This window comes from Thalassophryne amazonica, chromosome 17, assembly GCF_902500255.1.
Source record: "Thalassophryne amazonica chromosome 17, fThaAma1.1, whole genome shotgun sequence".
In the NCBI taxonomy this organism is placed as follows: domain Eukaryota; kingdom Metazoa; phylum Chordata; class Actinopteri; order Batrachoidiformes; family Batrachoididae; genus Thalassophryne; species Thalassophryne amazonica.
In genome coordinates this window covers 34,338,686-34,351,803 of record NC_047119.1, presented here as the reverse complement: position 1 = coordinate 34,351,803, position 13,118 = coordinate 34,338,686, and the positions used below count along the sequence as shown (strand labels likewise).

Below are 13,118 nucleotides of genomic sequence, written 5' to 3'. Positions count from 1 at the left end.
GCTGCACTAAAAGGTCCCAAACATTCTGGCAACTATTTTCCGATCATTACAAACACTTTTGCAAACATTTGCACTAATGTTGCTAATTTTCGCTAAACGTTGCAGAGACGGACCCTGATTTTCATGAACAAAGTTGGCGAATCCAAAAATCGCAACGTTCGTCTGCGTTTGCCGCTCCGTGAGATGCCAGCCTTCAGTCATATTACCGTAATTTTTGACAGTGTCTAAACAGTCTACTATTGTAAAGCACTTTTGCAGGAGACGTCCCATAATCATTGTCTTTCGTCTTCTAAATTTAATTCTTACTGTGTCTCGTGCTGTTTTTCCTTCAAAGGGAAATGGAACTGAAGGAACAAGAAAAGAAGCGAGAGAAAGAAGAAAAGGAGGAGAAAAAACGTATTGAGGCTGAGAAGAAGGAACAGAAAGAACGTGAAAAGAAGGAACAAGATGCCAGAAAGAAATTCAAAGTGAGTCAACAATACTTATAACACTTTCCTATTTTCAGTAATCATTTGTCATTTTTGAGTGATCTTGATGAGCAGATTCAGTTACCTTGATGTTCAGCTCATTTTATGTTCCACATGGGGGTATATCCATTATCCCAGGGTCTTATGTGCCACACCACAATCTGATTAGCCCAGAGTAATCTAACCATGACCCTGACCCTTTGTCATGTTTACAAGTTAATAGGAATGACCCCTAGATGACTTAGCTTCATATTCATTTAGGTTTATGTTCCATTAGTTTTGGATTCAGTTGACACTTCATATTCTTTTGGTTTCTATAAGTTTTAAGATTCATTTAGCTTTGAATTCAGTTAGATTTAGTTACTGTTGTATTTGATACGTTTTGGCTTCAATTAGCCTTTTTGTTAGCGTGATTTTCGCATTAGATTCATGTTTACTTTTATTTTCAGTTTCAATTTAATCAATTTATTCAGCTTATAAAGTGCCAAATCACAACAAAATCCATCTCAAGGCCCCTCACACATAACAGTTCAACATAAAATTTAAAATAAATAAATAAAAATTACAAAATATTCAAATACATAATTAAAATCAGAAGTAAAAGAATAAAACTCATAAAAAATACAAACTATTCATAAGAAAGAGAATTAAAAATAGGTTTTAAGTCTTGACTTAAAAATGTCCGCAGACTCCGACTCGGTAGGAAGACCGTTCCACAGAGCGGGTGCACGATACTTAAAAGCTGTTTGACCTGCTGACTTCTTTTTCACCCTGGGAACACAGAGAAGTCCCACAGTTTGCTTTATAGTCAGTTAGTTTGAGCTGGATGTTACGGTTGCAAATTGAGTTTTAACGGCTCCGCTATACATACATACATATATATATATATATATACACACACACACACACACACACACACACACACACACACACACACACACACACACACACACACACACACACACACACACACACACACACACACACACACACACACACACACTTTTCAAATAAGTCTACCATCTTTGCAATTGCTTAACTTTATTGTTTTGTGTGTTTGTGTTAGTTGGTTGGCCCACTGGAGGCCATCCATAAAGGAACAGCTCGAGTGGACTGCCGAGGCGGTAAAGCAGAACTTTCTCTGAAGCAGGGAGAATGCGTGGACATCATCCGTGTCCAAGGAAACCCAGAGGGGAAATGGTTGGGACAGACACAAGATGGATCTAGTAATTTCACATATTTGTCCCTTGTGGCTGTCTACCACCTTTCACACGTCTTCATTTTCTGCGATAACGACTTTCAGTCTGATGTGTAATCCTTCAACCAACCTGGCAATTGTATATTTTACTTCTCATCTGTTTTTTAAATTCTTTATCCTCACTCATCCTCAACATTTCTTGGTTTATTTTTAAACTCGTGACATTCTAACGGCTTTCCATTTACGGTCATAAATCAAAACAATAATGTTTGTTTGTGTCCAACAGTCGGTTACGTGAAGATTACTTCAGTGGAGATTGATTTTAACACACTGAAATCTCATGGCCGTCAGCAGGCGTACGAACCTGATGTCTATGATGACATTGATGTGGCTCCTGACAACAGCAGGTACGAGATGTCAAAATGCATCCATCACAGGCAAATACACTGAGAATTTACATTTGGAAATAAACTGGATTGGGATGAACCAGTGATTTAGGGAATTTGTCCTAACTGAAAAAACCCCACAGTTTTAAAATAACTTCAGCTTTACAACAAAAACACAGTAATTATATAAAGATATTCAAATCCGTTTAAAAAGTCTGATTTAGGAATCACATCGTTAATTACCTCAGTTCAAATAAAACCCAATCATATAAACATTGAATAAGTAAATTAACATACATTTCATGATGTAGATCACAAACACCTCATATGATATGTGTGATCACAGGTGGCAAAAATTAATGACTATATCACAATTTTTTCTCTCTGCAGTGGGATCAAAGGACCAGGAGGTACGATTTAATCAATAATGCCATCATGTTTAACTTTGTGATGACTTGACAATTTTAGATTAATGCCAAATGTAACTTTTATAATGTTAACCTACAATAGTTCTACCCCTACCACCAGATGAGGAGGGAGAGATCTATGATGATGTCATTGATCAAAACCTGGAAGTCAGGTAGGAGTGGATGCATAAAGGAGTTTAACATTTGACTTTTTATTACTTTTTTTAATGAGTATATCAGTAGAATGTGCATGAAAAAGGTACACAGGGAAATGGCAAATTTCAAATAGACAAAAAAAATACAAGTTTTTTCATCCTTGGTTGACTCTGTAGTCCTCTGGACCTCAAGAGTTCTCCTATACCGCTTGAATTTCTACGAATGTTGAAGAGGAACAGACGTCCTGCCGGCACTAAAATGTAAAATACCATAAGACTGATACCAATCTGCTGTCCACTGTCATTAATCACCTATCTTCTTTTTTCCCCAATTATCTTTCCAAATCTTGTTAAAGCATAATTAATTCTAAACCAATTACTGTCTGAACAATCTGTGAGGATAAATTCTAACCTTCGGTTCTGGAACTACTTTCTGCAAACCTCTGTGGCTGATGCATAACTGCTGACTTAATCCCCAAAATTGTCAAATTATCCGCTAACACAGCCATCAATATTATTTACCTGTATTAATCAAAATATAACTTTGTCATATACAAATATGACCGTGTGCTGATTTGAATGGTCCACCATTAATTAATATTATGAATTACGCTGAATAATTTTTCTTCTTCTGTGATAGAATCCCTCCACCACCCAGCCAGTTTACCACAGACAGGAGTTCAGGTAAAACATAGAAATGCACTTTTTATTCATCTTGATGAAAATGTGCTATACGACGCTCACTGCTGACTCCAAGAAAAACTGTTAAATTATCACAAGAATGTCATTGAACACTGCCAAAAAAGTAATAAGTCAATAATTTCAGCTTAATGAAGATTCCCTTTGTATCTGTGGTAAATACAGTATATTTCAACTTCGCTTGATTTTGCTTTCAAGAACACATATTGATGCATCGTAAAGTTATTACAAATATTTAAATTCTTACAGAATAAATGCTCATCAGATATATGATTTTTCTACATATATGAATAATGTTGCATTTGTGATTTATTCCATAAGTTACCACAGTTCAGCCAGGAGCAGCAATTGACGAGGAGATATATGATGATGTCGACTCCCAAAATCTGCCACCTCTTCCTCCCATTAGCAGGTATAATTATTACAACCATTCTATAGTTCTAAACAGTTTACATCTGTGATTTAAAATGAGCTTTTAAAAATGGTGAAAATTATTATTTTTTTTAACAATGAAACATTAAGCAAACAGATGTGAAGTTCCTTATTGTGTTTATAGCTCATCTTTATTCTGCTCTGCAGCATTCCCATGCTGAAAGGCAAAAACAAGAATGAGGAGACGGATCCAAAGAAGCAGAAAAAGTTTGAGAAAGAAGAGAAGGAATTCAGGAAAAAGTTTAAAGTGTGTCTCTCTAATAATATTTCATACAGGTTTTTTAAATCCACCAGATCATATATGTATGTATAAAATCATCAAACAAAATCTTTGCTAAAAAATTTTTTTCCAGACATTTAACATTTTACACAGAAGTAGCATACATAATGAAGAACATCTTGAATTCATGTTGTTATACAATTTTGTATTTGATTATGCTAATAATTAATTTAGAGTCAAGTAATGCAACCTGTTTATTCAATAACCATTTTTGATAAAATCATATAAATCTTAAAAATCTTATATAAATGTATTAATTATTCAATGATTCTTTCAGTATTATTTTATCAGAATAGTAAATGTATTCACTCTAGTGAATAAACTGATCATCTTTGTTTGATTTCTGTTACATCAAACCTATAACACACATTAAATGTCATTTGACTGCAGTATATACATTTTCATAGTATGACAAAGAGTACATCTGCAGTTCAAATGTCATGTTAACACAGTTCTATCTCTTTCAGTATGACGGGCCCATACAGGTGCTGGACCAAGTGACCATTCTTCCTACACTCACCATTAAGAAATGGAGTGGGAAAGATCTTCCAGTCAAACCAGGAGAAAAACTGGATGTCATTGTTAACGCCGTGGAAAACAAACTGATCTGTCGGAATGATGAGGGGAAATGTGAGTATCGGCTAAAGAATCTGACTTTTTAAATAAGTCATACCTAAATGTATTCAACAATTTGTAAGATTTTTCTACCGTTTATTCTTTACATGCAAATGTACCTGTCTTTTACAGTTGGTTATGTTTTGACCAGCCACATTGTTGCAGTGTAAGTACCACACACATCAAGTTACATTTTAGTTCATTTAGGGGTCTTTGCACCAATTTAGAGTAATGCCAGACTATACTGGCTACCCTCCCATGTCACTCAAAATTTTGTGATACCATGGAGAACTAATTTTGCAAGCGTGTTACATTTTCATGACTGTATCATGAACAAATAGACTGAATTACTTGTCATGACACCATCACAATCTTGGTGTGAGATCATATTGAGATTTACATGTAAAAGTGATTTACTTTTACAATTAAACTTTTTTAAATTTCCAGAGATGCAGAAATCTACGATGATATTGGAAACGGTATGTTCTATAGCACAGTTTTATTATTTTAATGATACATAATCATTTCCACTGTAACGCTGGTGTTGCTTTCACAGAATTTAGGGATAATACAAATTGGTTTTTAAATTAATAATTCCTTTTTTTTCAGATTGCATCTATGACAATGACTGAGAAACACCCTGCGATGATTTTAAAAAATATTTTCAATGAAATGTTTATATTATTTATTATGTCAGTTGTCTACACACACACGGGATTTACATTAAGTCTTTTGAAATATGTCAGTCTTTCTATATTCTTTCCACAAACAGCAAATCTATTTATGAGAATTGGAAAAGGTATTTTATTTTACCCCGGACTCCTCAGCCTTGTACATACATGCAATCAATGTGTCTTTGTCGTTTTAACTAAATATCAATGTTTTAAATAAAGGAAAAGAACACATTTATTAAGTTACTGAATTGAAAGTGAGACATTGCATCGGTTGTCTAAAAGAGCTAAAAACTGTTTGATTGTAAAGAGTCTCAATCACAGTTTGCATACTATTAATTTTTGGAAGAAAATCTGTTTATTCTGCCCATGTTTGTTCACTTTATCCATCTTGTTGCTGTAAAATAAAGACATGTCTGCTAATAAGAGTGCTGCTGCTCCACAAAGAATAATTTTGTGCATCTTATTTGTATACAGTGTTGTTTGACATTTACTTGTAAATTGTTTCTGTAACTCTCTTCTTTAGTAGTGGTGCACGGGTTGGCTTGAGAGCTGACAGAAGAGTCAAATCTAGAATCAAATGAATAAACCGTTTAAATTAAAAGATATAAAACACGTTTTCTTTATAATCTACATGATGCTTCTAGGTCAGGTAAGTTCACGTGTGGTATACTTGTTGGTCTAATGACCATCCTACAGAACTGGCCTGGGTCTCCACTGGCAAGATCCCAGGCAGACCACAGGTTTATGCCAATCTCCTAAAACACACACACACACACTGTGTGTGTGTGTGTGTGTGTGTATACCTGCCCTTCAGTAGGAGGTCGGTACAGTTGTAATCCTGGCCTAGTTTAGCAACAATCCCTGGATTGAGGTCAGGGACCAGTAGTAGAAAGTGCAGTGTGGACAGAAGTGTTTTATAAGTGCTTTTGTGTGTCGGGTAATATTGTGTGCTTAAACGTAAACTCAGTTTTGCTGCTGTTGTGACGTTAGTAATTAGAGACTGTAAATGGGATGAATTTCTATAGCGCTTTTCCACTTGATGCTCAAAGTGCTTTACAATGATGCCTCACATTCACACGCTGATGTCAGAGTGCTGACATCCAGGGCAACCAATTGAAAACTGGAAGCAGCTTGGCCATAAACATGAAGAGTCTATAGGTTAGTGAGGCTTGTGATGAGAAGATCCTCGGTTTGAATCCTTGTTAGACAAGAAAATCACAACGGTCCCTTGGCCAAGTTGCTCCCAGCAGGAGGCATCATTGTAAAGTGCTTCAAATATCTGCTTCAGATGGAAAAACTCTATTGATGCCTTTATGGTGTCAAATCTAATCACGTTCTCGCTAGGGAAGATTTCATTGTTAGTGTAAACAGGCGTTTGCGGCAACTTGTTTGCAACATTGCGTCGTTATGGAGGTGAGTTCAACCAAAATATGTATTTAGGTGTTTAACTAAGATAATTGTGAGTCTTTAACGTGACTTTTATAAAAATAAAAATAAAAGCATGTTGCTGTTAGGGCTGTGTGTCAGGAACCAGTTCTTTTCGGGTATCCTTAAGAAATGATTCAATCCATCGACATCAATAGCCTTTTTAACGATTCCCTTATCGGTCCTTCAGAGTGGCTGTTGTTTTTGGGGGTGTTTGTCAGGAAAATGATCATTTCTCTATATTGATTACAGACCTTGCAGCGGGTCTGTATAATCAACTGTTTCTGCAGCACAGCTTTGCTTTGAACCTTGAACTAATGAAGCAGTGCTTCGATCTTCGACCTGCTGCTTCATTGATTGTTTTATTTCACTTTATCTTAATTTTTCCCCGCTAAAACCCTAAAGAGCATATGTCTGGGAGTAATATTTACCTTTTTTATGTTAAACCAACCTGTTATGGTCTTCTGAAAAGTTGATAGATGTATTTTATAACTTAAAAACAGGGCAGATGCTAGCACATTAGCATGTCTATGGCATTTTCAATGTTAAAGTTAGCATTAAGCTGAGACATTATCAAGCCTCCCTCCCCAGTGCACAAAGGATTCTGGGATACTCTAAAACCGTGAATATGAATACAGTCTATTTGCTCACATCGCATGGGGAATCAATGTCCACCATCACCTCCCCATTGTAAAATCCATGTGATGAAAGTCAGTTAAAGCATAATTAGGCAATTCAATTAATTTCACAGCTTGGTTCTCTATCTTCCATATTAGCCACAAAATATGTGTGTGTGAGTGTGATGGAAAACCAAACAAATGCTGGGCTCAGTTAACTCATAAAAATACATTTGCTTTAATTGAGTCATTTTGTAGACATTTAGTGCATAGAGGCATAGCTTAACTATTTTTAATGAAGTTACATCCAAAGCATATTCAAGAACATTTATTACTTGCTATCATGTTGCTAAGTCTGTGTCACACTCCTGCTTTCTGAACGTACAGCAAGTGGAATAGTTTGTACATTATAAATTGAGGCAGGCATGACAAAATACATCACGCTGAAAAATCAAATGAGGGGAACAAGACTCTTCTTACTGCTTTATTAAAACTATAAATAACTTGAATGTGGCTAAAAGTAATAATCATATTTTACCTAAAATGTTACATATATACACAAAAAGATAGGATATTTACAGGTGATTACAAAGATCTAATTTGTTGCTTTACGCCGTCTCAAACAGCTGTTCTTTTGGAGCTGTCAAGGCTCATTTTCGTGAGTTATTAGATAACAATTTACAATAAGGGGACACTAATTAATGCAGTAATAAGCAAGTAACAGTAATAATTTATTAATGTGTTATGTTAACTAGGGTGGTAATCTATATATTATTTAATAATTTGTAAAGATAGTGAATATAATCAATAAATGATTACTAAACATACATAATAAAAGCCCTTAGTACTGCACCAAATAACATACCTTATTGTAAAGAGTTACCGACACCACAATGGCTCAGTTAGCTTTGACAGTTCTGCTCTCTCAGATGTTGGACCTGATGCTCCATATGGCGACTGCATGTCCTCCACGGCATTGCATTGCGTCCAGATTTCTTCCTGCCCTGAAACGCAGGCTTGGCAAGTGATAGGAAACTTGAATTACCCAATGGGGTTTAGGAAAGTCTAACTTAAATTCTGTTGATGGCCAGTTGACCCTTGCAAGTTTGACCCTGTTGCTTAGTTAGATTTCCAAAGAGAAGAATTAACCTTAAGGTGGCCTCCAGTTGTTCTCTTTAATGAAGTTGTGTGTCCATAGCAAAGGTAGATTTCAATAGATAGGAAGTACAACTGGAATCAATCAACCATATCAAAACATTTTTACATAGGAACTGGTCTTAAACCACTGATTTAATAAAACATGAAGTTGTATATTCTTATATTTTAAAATATTATCAGATATATGTACAGTATAAAGGCATCATGAATAAGCACCTACAGGTTTATCAGCTACCAGAACTAAACTATTTCTATTGCATTGCACTGATATTTAGAAAAATAAAAATAAACTTTGACTTTGACATTAGCTATGATTGAAATTCTGCACATCACGTAAACAAACTCTCATAAATGTGACCTGACTGGAAGGGTGAACAACACCAAGTTCAGTTGGATTGTTCACATTAAAGTCATAGCTAGCCATTTTACTCAAATTAATATTGCATTAACGTACACTTTTTTAAAAAGCTACAAATATTTTGTACAGTGGTTTGGGCTTGGCAGTAAAACCACTTTATTCTTAGTACCCATGATGCCGTGTAGAGCGGTGAAACGCCTTCAGTTTTTTACATTTGCAAACAAATCTCATTTAAGTGCTTAGGATAGAATCTTCCTCTAATGTCATGCAAATCTGATGCTCCTACAAAGATGCATTTATGGTGTAGTGACTACTGTGTGAAGAAATAAGGAACTATTTTAACAAAAGTATTGTACAAGAAGTCATAACCATTTCTGTCGTCTTGTGATTTTTTCCTTTTCTGGAAAAAAATAAATTTTTCCCCAGCTTACTTATTTAGTGTCTCTTAAAAATCAAATATTGCTTGATGAGGAACAGTTTTCCTTCTTTGAACAAGTTCTTTTCTGATTGGCATCAGTTTCTCTGAATACTACAGGGCTGCTCATACATTCATGCATCCATTTTCCTGACTTTGTTGCATTCACGTTTTTCCTCGGTATTGAGACAGGCTGGTGTTCAGGACATGCTGAAGTCAGTCTGTCGTGTTTATGGTCCATGTGCTCTTTCATCTTGTAGGAAGTCTTTCAACACACTGTGCAGGTCTTGGAGCCAGAGCTGCCACTGCTGGGTTGTTTGCAGGAGCTGAAAGAATATGTTGTACAGAAAAATCAGTGTCTGCACTCAGGTCCATAATTAGTTGGACAGTGACACACTTTTCATAATTTTTGCCTCTGTCCACCACCGCAATGTAGTTGAAAATGCAACAATCACGGGGTGCTTTGTAGTGTTGATTTTAAGCTTTAATTTAAGGGTGTTTACCATTTAGAATTTACAGCCAAACCTTAGAAACAATCTTTCCATTTTCAGAGGCCATGCGTAATTGGAAAACTATAAGAATTGTTGTTATTGATGGATAAATGAACATTTCTAAGTCACTGGATATAAACTATGGTGATGCATGCAAAGATTTTCACTATACACAATAGAAAATTTGAAATTTTAGCTATAGCTTGACAAAGCATATGTTCAAAACTAGGTTTGTTTGTTTTGTTTTGTGAAAATCCTTTTCTGTATGAGTGGAGCAGAGATGTACAGAAACTAGCTGTAAAAGTGATGATTTGTGGTAACAATAATCCTCAAATTTACACTACAAGCACATCCTGATTGTTTTCATTTCAGCACCATTGTGGTGGTGTGTAGTTTAAAATTTGCAACATTTGTGTCACCGTCCAAACATTTAAACTACATTGTGGTGGGAACAGCAAACATAAAAGTTACCTCCAATAACTGCTAATCTGCTAACTAAAACCTTAACTGTGATAAGACTAAATTGATCAACCAATAAAACATTTAGCTGAAGCTACCGCTAAATGCTAACCTTTACTGCATGCATTTAGCTTTGGCTTGGTTTTTGTTATTGTGGTGGTTTGTTTGTTTTGGTAAAACCTTTAAAACCTGACATAAAAAGTAGAAATTTTAATAAGGTGCAACAAAAAGTTGAAGGTTCCAACAAAGGTTTAGCATGCTGAGATCAGCTGAACAAATGAAATTAAACAGTAGTTTTTATATAACAGCTGAGTGGATCCTTGGCATTTGATTGGTGCTTTGTATGTCACGTGACATGGATTATTCGTCCCATTTGTGTTCCATTGCATTTAGCGTGCAATTTAGTTCCATTTAGAGTGCAAATTTTGTTCCATACATTTGATACATGCGCGCACACACACACACACACACACACACACACACAAAACAAATCCACTGCGCTGTAAGCCATCTGACGTGATTTTTTTCACTGCACTGAAGAAATATGAGGTCTATTAGAAAAGTATCCGACCTTATTTTTTTCAAAAACCATATGGATTTGAATCACGTGTGATTACATCAGACATGCTTGAACCCTTGTGGGCATGTGAGAGTTTTTTCACGCCTGTTGGTTACGTCATTCGCCTGTGGACAGTCTTTGAGTGAGGAGTGGTCCACAGTCTCCTCGATTTTTTTTGTTGTTGTTTAGGAATGGCTCAGACTGCTGCTTTGTTTGATCAAAATTTTTTCAAAAGCTGTAAGGCACAACTGAGTGGACATTCATTCTGTTAAACAATTTCTCAGTTACTCACTTGTTGAAAGCCATCAAAAGCCGCCTGAATTTTATAAATGGTTTTCAACACGGAGGTGTTTTTCCTGTCGTGGCGCACACAGATTTGCGGCGTCATCACGGAAACAACTCGGCGAATTTGCGCGCACGTCTTTCATTAAAAAATGTCCTTAAACAGTGGAATGTCCGCATAAAGTCCTCATGCCGGCCTCTTCTGAATCTTCTCTGTTCTCTCACGACATCCTGGGTCAACAGAGCCTTAAATTAGGATGTTTTCAGCTCGAAACAGCCAGATGACGGCGCCTGGAAGCGCTGCGCGACGTCCCGCTCCGTGGGAAGTCCTTACAGCGACAGAAACACCCCATAATCTCTCATCAGCTGTTAAACTTTTCACCGAAAACCAGCTGAATTTCTCGAATAGTGTCCACTCGGATATTCCTCACAGGTCCAGAAAAATTTTTGATAAAGCAACGCGCGCCGTCTCGAGCAGCGTGTGAAACAAAGGAATTCAGCCGAGAGGGCGGGACCACATCTCACTCAAGGCCTGCCCACAGGGAAATGACGTCACCGACGCGTGAAAAAACTCACGCATGCGCACGAGGGTTCAAGCATGATTGGTGGAATCGCACGTCATTCAAATCCATATAGTTAAAAAAAAATAAATAAAAGTGTCATTTTTTTATCTAATAGACCTCGTACACAGTCTTTTTTTTTTTTTGGTAGTACACATGCCCACAAGCATCATCCCGCTTGTGTGAACACGCACCGTGCACACACACTCACACACTCACACAAGTGGCGCTTAACTTTAAAACAAACATGGCAGTTTGTTTTGCTGACGGACAATGAATTGATGGCATTCATCGTCAGAATGATTTTTGGACTCCTATTTAAAGTTCGTGTTGGATTGTTGATGTCAAAGCAGCAGTGACGCACCAAAGCTGAATTAATTTCTGACATTTTTTCACTGCACTGAGGAGGTACCAAAATGTAAGTCCCTTTTCTGTTGTTTGTAAATTAATATAATATAAAATGACAAGGATCTATTTTAGCCATTATATCTAACGAATAACGAGTGTTTTTACATTCTTTCAATGGAACGAATATTTAATTTGGTGAAAGCTGTCCACCTCCATCTTCTTCTGGTGATGCGTATTTGCCTTCATGCAATGTATCAATTTCACGTATTTATTTAGTGTATAAGTGCCAACAGGAACAAACGTATAATTTTAGGGTTTTATTTATTTATGGAGGTTTTTTTTTTTTTTGTCTATTAAACTTTATTCAGAAGAAATACAGAATTAAATTTAGTGGAACTGTATTCAGTGGAAGCTAATTGGCCCGCTAATGGTTTTCAAACTTGTCTGAAAAGTTAATTCGCTAAGGAAAAAGTGTAGCTTTGCTAGTTAGCACTTAGCTGACTAGCTGAACTTTGTCCACCACTGAGTCCATATAAGTACTTTAAAACAGTAACCTAATTTATTTTTTATGTATTTCAAAGACCTACTGCACCTTTTGCGGCCTCTTTAGCAGCCTTCTCTTCTTCTATAGCTTTGAGTTTAGCCTCATATTCTTCCTTTCTTGCGTTCCACTCCTTCCTGTTGTTTAAGATGCCATCCAGCATGGGCTGAATTTGTGGGTGGAAACGAGAGAACTCCTGAGGAGAACACAGTTAAAGATGAATCAACTTCATATCGGAATCATATCGGAATGAGCGATTGTTTATACTCTCAGCATACGTAATGCACAATTATGCAGTACACAGTTTTTCTTTGTGAGGCTCTAAACATTGTGTAACAAAATCAAAATATAGTGCCAAACAACACAATGTGAATTTATTTAAGAATTTTATTAAAATTTTTAATGAATGTGTATATTTATTCTAGCAATACTTAAATGATTAAAGTACTACAATACTTTTAGTTTCCATTGCAAATTGGCTGGATCACCCTTAAGGACAGTGTGAGGAGGTGTGACATCTGTAGGAGCTAGCACTGAAAAGAACTGGTTGAGGCTGTCCAGGTATGCAAGGATTCCTCAATTAGGATGTTTT

At 36.2% G+C, this 13,118-nt stretch overlaps 1 protein-coding gene across 2 annotated transcripts in view; it reads right to left on the bottom strand.

The window, feature by feature from the left end:
• LOC117529520 (rod cGMP-specific 3',5'-cyclic phosphodiesterase subunit beta-like) overlaps positions 1-13,118 on the bottom strand; it is an 83,435-nt gene that overhangs the window by 16,643 nt on the left and 53,674 nt on the right. The window contains exons 22-23 of one of the 2 annotated variants that reach the window (XM_034192323.1): positions 12,578-12,722; positions 9,295-9,612 (exon numbers count right to left, since the gene is read on the bottom strand). In XM_034192323.1, the coding sequence (XP_034048214.1) occupies positions 9,536-9,612; positions 12,578-12,722 (222 nt within the window). In that variant the 3' untranslated portion in view covers positions 9,295-9,535. Of the gene's footprint in view, positions 1-9,294; positions 9,613-12,577; positions 12,723-13,118 lie in introns of those variants that run through there. The other variant, XM_034192324.1, reaches the window with a different exon arrangement.